Source organism: Semicossyphus pulcher, unplaced genomic scaffold (genome assembly GCF_022749685.1).
Source record: "Semicossyphus pulcher isolate SPU_LCO1_2020_fin unplaced genomic scaffold, fSemPul1.0.p SCAF_16, whole genome shotgun sequence".
Lineage (NCBI taxonomy): Eukaryota > Metazoa > Chordata > Actinopteri > Labriformes > Labridae > Semicossyphus > Semicossyphus pulcher.
In genome coordinates, this window is record NW_027211670.1 from 15,088,303 (window position 1) to 15,100,345 (window position 12,043).

General features: G+C 40.2%; 1 protein-coding gene across 1 annotated transcript in view; it reads right to left on the minus strand.

The window, feature by feature from the left end:
* Nucleotides 1–8,814: 8,814 nt before the first annotated feature.
* The window catches only part of atrnl1b (attractin-like 1b), a 77,928-nt gene continuing 74,699 nt past the window's right edge, over nucleotides 8,815–12,043 (minus strand). The window contains exons 28-29 of the mRNA XM_069664409.1: nucleotides 11,413–11,527; nucleotides 8,815–10,742 (exon numbers count right to left, since the gene is read on the minus strand). Coding sequence (XP_069520510.1) covers nucleotides 10,618–10,742; nucleotides 11,413–11,527 — 240 coding nt within the window. The 3' untranslated portion in view covers nucleotides 8,815–10,617. The remainder of the gene's footprint in view (nucleotides 10,743–11,412; nucleotides 11,528–12,043) is intronic.

Below are 12,043 nucleotides of genomic sequence, written 5' to 3' on the forward strand. Positions count from 1 at the left end.
TATCACAACCGATATAGTGAATTTTTGAGCTGTCGTTGAAACCTTTCTTCGTAGATTCTGCGCTGATATGATATGTGATTTACTCAAAACTGATTTCTAAATAATTAAATCAAAGAATGTTGATTCTGGTGCTAAAACAGATATATCTGTTATAGTACAACATCGGCCGATAATTTTGGCACACCAATATATCGGTCAAACTCAATTAAATAGTGAAGATTCTGCTAACAGCTTGTTAGCTAGGCTTAGCAGAAAGTCTGCAAATGGGGGAAAACGTTTTATTGGTTGTGTAATAGACAACTTCCTTGGTAGGACCACTTGCCAGGTAAACAGCAAAGACTCCACAAAGCTACTTTCTTTGTGTTTGTGAGCTGGCTTTTCACCTTTGCTGTAAGTCTTTGTGCTAAGCTAAGCTCACACCTTTCCTGGAAATAAGTTAAAAATAGCAGAAAAATGCTGGAAAAACTATGTGATGACACCATTTCTACCACAAGCATTGTTTTTTTGGCATTATATGTTCTTTGGGTGCATATTGGGAAACAGATACCAATACATCTGTTATAGGCCAATATCGGCCAAACGGTATATCGGTCGACCTCAGATCCTGCTAATAACTACTAGTTTGTTTTTTGGGGGAGGGTTTGTGTGACCACTTGCCATGTAAACAGCAATGACTGCACAAAGCTACTGGTCCCTTTAGTTATCTTGTGAGCTGTTTTGTCTTTGTGCTAAGCTAAGCTCACACCTTCCCTGGATGCAAGTTAAAATCAGCAGACTGACACGAGTATGGAAAAGTTCTTCTTATCTACCTCTCCACCAGAAAGCTTATAAGCCCAAAAAGTCCTCATTAGTGTTCATCTTGTTCCACTTTAGAAATATTGATATTTTGTAAAGACAGACTTTCTCAACCTCAGCACTGTTTACTCAAATGTCCGATCTCTTGTGCCTTTTCATTTTATCGTGGCAGTTAAACATTCAGAGGTAACCAACATAACAATTTAAGTGTTTGGGTATTAAAAATGCATCTCACATAATAGTCGGCTGAAACCTCCAGACAAAATAGTCATCATTAAACCTATGATAAATATTATTGCTCTCCAGGTTTACTGTTCCCCTGCCATAAAGCCCAGAGGACGGGGAGATAATGTGTTGAGACTCCCCCTCCCACGACTATAAAACCACTGCAGGTCTACTCAATCCAAATGTTCACCCTCGGCATAGATTAAAGAGCACACTGATAAAACAGTTCAATCATTGCCGCACTGCCTGGTAGGAATCACATCTAATTACATCAGCAACTCTGACCTCTCCAGCAACATTGTTTCAGCACCTCGATACTACTCCGTGGATTTCACCTTTTCCATTAACCAGGATAGCGGCTGCAATTTCACTTTATTACTTTTCCTTTTTTTGTGGAGCCCAGATGTCAGGGTGTGCCTGACTTTTCACAGTAAACACTCGACGGCATCTGTTATTTTGAGATGCTCCCCCTCGCATCTTTTCCAGGGGCGGCGTGGGGGCAAAGATAAGAGATAATAAAGCTATTTGTTGATTGCTATAAGCTCTACTTGACTGGAAAGATAGAAGCAGCTGAAAAAACTTTTAAAACTCTTGGATGGATTGAAAAATAGAGCAGAGTAAATAAGCTTTAGAAGATGACCTTTTAATGTAGAGGCTGTCCAGAGAAACATTAACTTGTGTTGACCTTTGGTCAGTCCATCTTATTGTTTATGAAATGTATAAAATAATTTTTTGTGCGATGTGACATTATAAGCCCTAAATATGGCCAATAAACTGTAGACTATGCAGCAGAGCTTATACTAAAATTAACATTATTTCCATTACTGATTCTTCTGTGAAAATCAAAGGTCAAATGATTTAAAACAATTAGATGATATCATAACTATAGCTGATTAGTCATTCAGCTCTACTATACAATAAGCCTGTATAAATTAGAGTGAAAAGGATTTAGGCTAAAAGTATTAATTATTCATGGTATTTTGTACGGTAAATGTCCTGAAAATAAAGTAATATAATCAACTGTTTTTACTGTAATTTAAGTTATCATAGTTATTAAAGGAGCCCTACTTATTTCCAGTCAATATTATAAGCTAAGCTAACCGGTGTATGGCTCGCGGGGGTTAAAATCAGCAGAATGGTATCAATATTCTTATCAAACTCTTGGCCAGAAAATCAATAAACGTAATCCCCCAAATGTCAAACTCAAAAAGAAAAGTCAACCTTAAAAACAACGTGTGCTTGAAATGTTGAAGGATGGTTTATCACCAATTGCTTCTTACCAACAAGATAAAGGTTTAGTTCAAGATGCTTAGAAATGCCCCCCCAAAAAAAGCCCTATAATCAAGAGTTACATAATAATCCATACTGTTGATGAAAATAAATACAAACGTCACAAAATTAAAGCCCTTATTGTAGAAACCTGGGATATTCTTAAGAGTAATACTGAGCACAACACTGAGGACTGTCATGTCTCTTAGCCTGTAGTTCAGCACCATGGAGAGCACCATTTCCACAAAGGGCACCATGGTGAATCTGACACCAGCTGTTCTCAATCAAAGTAATTACTCTCCACATGAGAATTCACTGCAGCTTCCTTTTAAATAGCTGATGGCCGTTTGTTTTCTAACCTTCTATCTGTGCAGCGGCGTTCTTAACTTGTCACAAACGGCTGCTTTTGAGCGTTCAACCACTTAAACACTTATCAGCTTTCTTGCTGCATAACGTCACATTTCTGTTCTGTTCTGTCCAGCGCTGGTTTAATTCTGAAGGGCAGTATTGCTTATAGAAGCTACAACTGAGACCTTGACACAGTGGCTATGTCCTTCATGGAGGGGTGTACACGCAGCTGGTGGCTAATCGTTACACACACGATACCTTAAGTGATTCTGGAGTGGATCTTCCGTTTTAAGGCTATTTGATACCAGCAAGCAGACAACTTATATTAAACAGATTTATGTGTCTAAACAAAATAGGTACAGAGTTTATGTTTAGAAACTTCACACCAAACCTGTAAGTTAAAGTCCTAGTAAATAAGGCACGAAGCAGAGTATAGGCCACTGTTTAGTAATCTTTCCAGCAATGTATTAAAGGGGGCATATTTAGGTTATTTTGTTTTATTTTGTTTGGAGTGACCGCATAGGCCGTCCCCCACGTGGGGGAGCGGCCACACTGCACTGTCACTCCAAAGTTGTAGAATACATTGCTGCTCGAGGATCGGTTATTCGGCCTTATTTCTACGAGCCAAAATCGCCAGGAGGTATGGGAATGGTAAGTTAAAATCCTGACAATGACTTCACTACAAGCGAGTGCAAAAAGGCCACCTGAGGTGAATGACGGTGAAAGACGATTGGTCAATTTCAGCGAAAGCAAGCTGTTCTGAATGGCCCATTTCAGAGGCTACCTTTTAAAAAACGTAATTCTGGAAAAACACGGAATTTTTGCAGTTTTCACTTTTTCACTTTGAACAATAAACACCCAAAAGTGAAACCCATGCAAACAATGAGAATATCCATTCAAAATATATGGCACCTTTAATGCAGCTGAGAATACAAAAATGTAAAATATACAGTTGATAATAATAATTATGGGTAAAATATTCAACAACAAATCAGTGTTGTTTAGGTAGCCTGTGTGAAAGATCAATTGCTTTGCATCCTGAAGCTAATATACAATAATACCAAAAGAAACCACAACACGACAAGACAAGCAGAGGGGAGTAATATTCTGCAATTCAGCCACCAACACATCATAATACTTACATATGAGTACCTACTCATATTTCACTATTAAATACATCAATATACCACATTGCACCTGCCAAACAACCAAAGATGAATGAGCCCAGCCTTAAAAATGTATCAAGCAAAAGTTGCAAACGTTGTAGGTAGGCAGCAGAGTCAAAGAACAAATTAGAAACCAGCAGATGTAGAAGTGTCTGAGAGACATGAAGAACAGCTACATGCTATGGTCCACGCACGCAAACACAAGCTGAACAGGAACAAACATCAACAAACTTTAGGCAAACACATGCGCAGTAAAGTCTTACCTTGCTGAAGAGAGGCAGCTCTTCCCAAAACCACAGCAGAGTAGTCCCACGGTTTATTCCAACACAAAGCTGTCCAAAAGCGACAGTAGAGTATAACTGACAAGTAAAGTTAGCTTAAAATGCTGCATGCACGCGGCAGACTGGCAGAAGAGCTTGTAAACAAACGCCGCAACAGCTCGTGTGGTGTTCACGTAACATTATAACGTTATGTAAAGATAAACCGTCATTATGACAGCAGTTCGGGAAGAAATATCCACTTTAAACCGACAGGATATGGAAAGTTTCTGACGGAAGAGATGCCACTGACTTGGCGAATAGTAGTACACAGGTGTCTACTACCTGGCGCCAAAAAGGCTGCAGCCATTTTGCGGAAGTTAGGTAGCCTACGATTTTACAGTCAACGTAGCAGCTTTTTAAAATTTGGACATATGGCCACCGTAGTTTGTTTACATCTTATTTATCAAACGTATACTCTTTAAATGTAGCCCTATTTAAAAAATATTTAGGTTAATGTATTGGTGTAGTTACGGGAAACGTGATGTATCCTGTTCTACCCATTCTGTGAACATAAAGTGAATGCAGCATGAATACAATAGATTGATTTGACATTTTGAGCTGTATAGCAGAATATGATAGAAAAGCAGCTGAAGACTTAGGCAAGAGCACATGTAGATCCTGAAATATAGGAGCTTCCATGGTTAGACAAGGTGTGAGTGGCAGTCATGATCCACAACAAAGATATAGAGTACCTCACAGATATTCTTGACTTTATTAGTTTTACCATCTCCATTATACATAAAGCACACTGACGTTAATATCTCCTGAAGTTAAGGCCCGGACAGTTTGATTTACGATGTGCTCTGGCATCCAAATTCTTCCAGCAGGGGAAAGAAATTCCCACTGGATTATATTGAAAGGTTTGGCAGAGTTGTCTTCTGACACACACACCCATGAATTACACTTCTGAAAGAGACAGATTAATCACCGGCTCTTGGTAATACTGGAGACAAACCAAGACAAACAGAAAATCCATACTTTCCCATCAGAAGTGAAACTGCAATCTCGGGGGCCTTCACTTCTGCACTGACCAACGGACTCTGCCCATTTCTAAGCCATTTTTGAATTTGTATTGTGTTTTATTTCTCATATGACATTTTCCAAGTGCATAGAAAACTTGTAAAAACAAGGTCAAGGTGTCCTAGACTACATCCGAGTAAGCTCTGAGACATTTTAAAATCTGGACAACAAAAAATGAAACAGGACAGAACACACACTGACAAGGACACAGTGATTTGACTTTGGCACCGAAAAGAAAAAAACATCTGGATCAAGCAGCACCTTTTCGGGAAGAAGCTGTATCATACGATACGAAATGGTATGATACAACACAAAACAATACGATTAGTATGATATGATACAATACAGCACGATACTTTGCGATACAGTAAGGTATGGTGTGGTACAATATGATACCACATTCTGTATGGTACATTACTTTGCGATACGATACAGTACAATTAGATACGATACGATGCAATACACTTTAATGTAAAGAGAAGAATTTACAGTTCAGCTTTGCGTTACAAGTTCATGTTAATTCAGGACCTTTTGGCTAGGAGAGTGAATCAGTCCATGAGCCAGACCTCCAGAATTTGGCCATCGTGCCAGTTTGGAGGGACCATGTCTCATAGTGATTTTTATAAAGGTTTATGTCCCGAGTGTTGGAAAATGTATGATAAACAAATTGCACAAAGTTCAGTTTATTCGGATAAGAAATGTTGTAATTGTTATTCATGCAACATATCATTTTAAAGCTCTTTTTATGATGGAGCTATCCATGCGCACATTACATCAATATGAAGGTAGTTATAAGGGCATTTACGGAGCCATGCAGAATTTGCCCTATTACAGCGTTAGAGGTCAAAGGTCAAATTCTGTTGTCCTCAGTGTCATGAAAATGTGACTGGTTGATAGAATATAATCTAAGCTTTAAAAATGATAAATGACTTCATGATATTCTATGTAGGTTAACCTCTTTTATATTGGCTCTGTGTCAAAAATGGCAAAAAAAACATGAAAAAATTGCGATAACATTTAGAAAGCTACCATTGCTGCAATGCTCTCATACATTTTACAACACTAGGGACATAGACCTTTATAAAAATCACAATGAGACATGGTCCCTCCAAGTTAGCACGACCAACCCCCTGGCTCACGGACTAAATATGATAAATTGGCAAATAATGAAACTATTCCAACAAAAATAATGGGCACTTTGAAGACATTGCTGTAACTGAGGTTGTGTTTTCTTCCTTTTGTTTTCCAGCAGGATGACAGAATGACAACTGTTTAGATTCCCATGAAAATTTGTGATAGAATGAAGAACCCATTAACTGTGGACCAGATCCAAATCTGACTCAAGAACAACTAAAAATGTCTTCCTTGTGAACAGGTTTTTTTTGGTCATGATGCTATTTAAGTCAGACATTGGATATTTGTGATCATGGAGGGAGACCATCAAATAGCACGGCGAGTTGAAGAGAAATATGGTTTGCAAAAAAGCCACACCATACGATAATCAGGGTTGGACCAGACTAGGCGTCAGTTTGCCAACAGTGATCGAGGTTCAGCACAGTCACTGAATATTTTCAGCACATCCCTCTGCAGTACTTAGCAGTGACCTCTGTTGACTTTACTGTCAATTTGAAATATAACAGCCAGACACACCTTAGAGCAGACACAGATGTTTGGTCAAAAACCTTCAAACTTTCTAAGACTAAATGGAACTTTTTCAGCTTCATATTATAAGTTTACTTTATATCGACTTTGATCTGCTCAGTAATGTGTGAATATGAAATTAAATGCTAACAAGAAATGTCTATATTATACAAATGTATGCGTATAATGGGGTGTTGAGGTCTTTACACCTCGTGGAGAAACATCTGCTGAGTTACTGTAGCATGTGAAATGACACACCTATACCCTACAGTAAGTGATAAGGGACAAATATAGCCACATTTGTCGTGTGGAAAACTTCTCAACAACTCAATCAGTCTTTGCTTGCATAAACGAATAAATAACTGTAACTTTCTAACTGTTGATTTTTAGAGTTTAAGGTCGTCTGTTCTGCATCCTTTCCAATTTTGGATCATTCTCAAGAATCAAAATAAACCTCCATTATCAAACTAATTCAATTTTGCTGGATGATGAATGGACGCCAAAAATCGAACACCATAACAGCAAAAAAGCACTAATGCACACTTTTTTTGAAGGCAGTTTTATCATGTATATTGTCACCATTACTAAAAACTGCAGGGGTGGACTTCTCAGAGTCAAAGCGCACTTGACATGTATGACTAGCAGTTACCTGCGGTGCAAAATTGCGAGGCACGATGAAGCCTTAAGACCACCCGTCACCTCCATTCAAAGTGCACACAGATTGCCTTTTTAACACACAAACAGTCCATGTGTCAGACACTCTATTCAGATCTGTGATACATGTTCCCGTCATCTTTATAGTGGAAATAAAAAGGTTTATTGTCACAGTTTTCTCTTGCCATTAGCAGCATTATAATAAACCCACGTGGTGAGCACTCCTTTATGCTTCTGTAGTGGCTTTTTTCCAAGAGTGCAGCGTGTAAGTGTACTTGATTATAAATGAGGATTATCCAGAGTAGCTCTTTGGCACACTGCATCCCTTTTCTTTACGTCCTCGTTCAAATGCTGACGATGGAGAGGAGCACTCTGTAAGGTGTCGGCACACTGAAGGGAAAACCTCTTCATATCAGGTTCAGCTTTAAAAGGGGATAATGCTGCAGATTTTTTTTGCGATGTTGCATGTGAAGATATCAGTAAGTGTAAGTTATATGTGTAAGTTATCAGTGTTTGTTTTGAAGGTTGTATCAATCAGATAAACATTTTAGTCATGCATTTTGTCCATAATTCAACCAGTTTCGCTCTATTGCTGCTCGAGCAGTCAGCTGCCTTTGACAGAGTGAACCACCAAATCCTCATCTCCACACTCTCCGAGTTCAGCATCAGGATCTGCCCTCCACTTGTTTGCATCCTACCTGTCAGGGAGATCTTTAAGAGTAGTCCAAACTGCATGGTTTATCCACAGGGGTGCCTCAGGGCTCAGTGCTCGGTCCCCTTCTCTTCTCAATATACACCACCTCACTTGGTGCAATCATTTCTCATTCCATTGCTATGCGGATGATGCCCAACTCTTCCTGTCATTCTCACCAAATGACACTACAGTCTCGGCACGGATCTTGTCCACTGCACTGCCCGTTAGCAGTTTTGACTGACCGCACTTGAAGCTGTTTGTTGGCACGTGCTGACGTTGTTCCCTCCTGTCCCAGTCTTTGTACATTTGTTTGGTTGTTCTGCTTTTAAAGAGGGTTCATTGATAAGTCTATGTCTCAGCGGTATAGATAATGGATGGATGGATTCCAAATGTTCAGGGGACTGTTATACTCTTAACCACATTATTCCTTCTCCCTGTCAATCGCTGGCGTCTATCTGTGTTCAAGCACAAAACACACTTACCTTCAGGCATGCATTTGTGTTCTTTCTCCGTCACACTTGCAGATGGAATAATTATCTTTAGCTGAGGCAATCAGGCAGCGTTCAACATCAGGCACCAGATTACAATCACAAGTTGTCAGTTTTTCTCAGAGAGACACTTAACTGTACAATTTAAGACCTGTATAATAAGCAGTGCATGTGAAAAGAGTCCCGTTCGCAGATGATTTCCAGGTCTGTTTTTTATTTTCTGGCATGTTGTCCATCTTTAAAATACACTGAAGATTACTGATATGCAGTTTATCATCTTTTTTTCACGGTACAGTGAGACCCTGATTCCTGTGTAATGACACTGTTATAGGATTACTCTACAAACACAAAATAAAAACACATTAGCTGGCATACTTACTTATGAAATGCATCATATATTGAACACTTTGCAACAAAAGAGACAATGCCCATACAGTCCTTAAAGATGCACGACTTCAAAAAAAGAGAGCCGACGTTTAAATCTGATTCACGTCCACGATAAAATCAAGTTAAATGCGCTATTACACAGGAATCTGTTAAATATCAAAACAAAATATTAACAGAAATGCTCTTTTCACAAGTGTAGCAAAAGACTTACAATTCATAGATATAATAGGAACAGGTGACAAGGCCGAAAATAAAAAGAGAATCTCTTGCCATTCTGTCGTAAAAACCTGACAAACACGTGAAATCTCAAGAGATAAACAGTGACAAAGAATCACATTTTGTTCCAACAAGACACTGTACAGCTCAGGGGGCGGGGGCGGGGCTAAAAATGGTCGACAGCTTTTCAAAAATTCTGCACATCAACATGCCCCCCCCTTCCCCCCCCCCCCCTCCCTCTTAGGAGTTCATGGAAAGCCAAGGCGTTGTAAAAAAAGGTAACGGAACTCCTTGTACTCAAAGGATGGAAATAAAGTCGTAGCTTTAGAGGACGCTTACAAAAAAAACGTACAAAACAAACGAGTAAACAGCCAGAGGAGCAACATGTCCATGATGTCTTTCTCTTCACCACTCCAATGCGAGGGTGAGCTTAATGTCCACAGCAAAACTACATCAAAGAAGTCACCAGAACATCAGTGTCTCTCCGCGTCGTGTAACTTCTTTCTTCTTCTTTAATAGCGAGCAAAACAAACGTAACAAAGGAAACTTCCAGTTTGTTAATAAAATGCTTCAATTTTTCCTTAACTTGTGGAGTTCTCCATGCTTGTGTTCGATGATTTGTTCAAGGCTCCTCCTCTCTGCAGTCCTCTCCCTCTGTAGTGATCGCAGCCTCGCGTCCGTGCGGCGTTCGCGTCACCACAGAAAATACAGACTTTAGCTTCAGCTGGGTGGATGATACATATGTACAGTAAATGCTAAAAACCGATCGCTAAATGCTAAGTGGCAGAAGTGGTGCGACTTTAATACTCTGTAAGTTTTCAAAACACTATCAGGGGGTGTTAAATAAAAAAGTCCCGGCCTGGCGTAGCTTTCCCACAAAAAGGCAGAATGAATTTAGGCCGTACAGCGAAGGCTTGTCTGAAAAATTAAATGCTTTAGCACCGTAGAATACCACGTCATGGCAAGCAAAAAACAAGAACAAAAACCTATAGGCAGCATGTTTTCTTAAATCTGTTATACTTCCAAAACAACCTTACTTTTCCCTCCAATAGGTGCAAAATACAGACAACTGAAGCGAATCAGTCTGTCTCTGATGTCACCGATCAGGCACACTCCCTCCTTGCACAAGCAGAAGGGAAGTGATCTGAGCCCAGAAGGTGGAAGGAAAAGTAGTTCCAGGAGCAGGAGATGGATGTCCGATCAGACCAGAGCAAACGGGCAGAAAAGGTTACACATGTTGTGCTCTTGGGACAAGTTTCTGTGTGTGTGTTAGCAGCTGAATGAAAGCCATGTGTGTCTCTCCAAGAAGGCCTCCAACTGGGACCGTCAGCAATGTTGGAACAAATTGACCTCAGGCGGTGTTTAAAAAAAAAAAAAATAGGGATCGGATTGACTCAGACGCAGGTGCCTTGGTGTGCAGGCGGAAGGGCCTTTCGGTTCTTTAAAGCCTGCGACTTGTCCTTGAAGTCTGTCGGCTTCTGCTGGGAAATGTCGATCAGCGCACTGGCCACGATGATTCCTGAGGAGGGAGGAAAGAAAAAGTGTAAGAGGTGAAGGGAAAAGGCACTTTCAACAAATTGCTTTACTCGGTTAGAAAAACAAATTGTTATTACCGGCGTGTGTGTAACATTTTAAACGGAAAAACATCCAATTTTATGTTGAATATTTTGCAGTTTCCAAGAGCTGAAATTTGATTTTGTCCTGAGGGGAATTGGAGCCGCATTTTTCAGCGGTAACATCAGTAATAAAAGAAGATTTATTCAATTTGGACAAATATTTGGTTTGATTCGGCGTGGGCTGCTGAGATATTCTGTGTTTATTGGTGTTCTTTTTAACCACGGACCAAACATGCTCTAACTAGGCTCAACAAAAGGTTTACAAAGTTGTTTTTTCCATAAAGGTGAGGGGGCAGAAGTTGAAATTCCTCATAATTATATTTGCTGAAGTAATTAATTATGATGCAGCTGTCAACTGAATCCAATCCTCTAAAAAGAAATCCCTTAAATATGAATAAGTCAAATAAAAATCTAAAATTCTTTGGGCTAATTTGCTGGATTTTAAGTTGATAATGCAACATGCGTAAAAGATGCTAAATGTGGTCCGATTGGCAATCGCAGCATGTTGCAAAGTTGATACATTTACATATTAAAAATGACTGACAATTACTGTGCTCTGTGTGTGTGTGTTACCTGACTGTCCAGGTGGAGGTAAGCCTGAGGGCCCAGAAGGCAGATGCATGAGGACGGTCAACACGGCGGCTTTCCCTCCTGAACACGGCTCCATGGCAACGGGTTTGGGTGCACCCTGAGAAAAGAAACACAGTTTGAGGATAATGCAAATTTTTTTGGGGCCGTTTTTGCCTTTAATGATCGGACAGCGGGCGTGTGCACGGTGGTGCAGTGGTTAGCTGTCGCCTCACAGCTAGAAGGTTTCTAGTTTGAATCCCCGTTTGGACAAAGTGGGCCTTTCTGTGAGGAGTTTGCATGTTCTCCCCGTGCATGAGTGGGTTCTCTCCGGGTACTCCGGCTTCCTCCCACAGCACAAAGACATGCTCGTTAGGATCATTGGTGAAAGGTTGTCTCTATAGCCGCTTTCCCACTGGTCAAATAACCCACGAACACCTGGCTTTTTTGCTAAGTGGGAAAGTCTACAATCGGCATTCAGACCCGGGTCATAGACTCTGCAGTAGACCCGGGTAATTATCTCCTCGGCTCCGATCAACGTTGATGGGAACACAAAACCCGGGTTCGACACGCTGATCTCTGCTCCGTCTGTAACTTCTGCGGCTCCTCGTCATCTCAGCTACAAATTCTGGCCGTC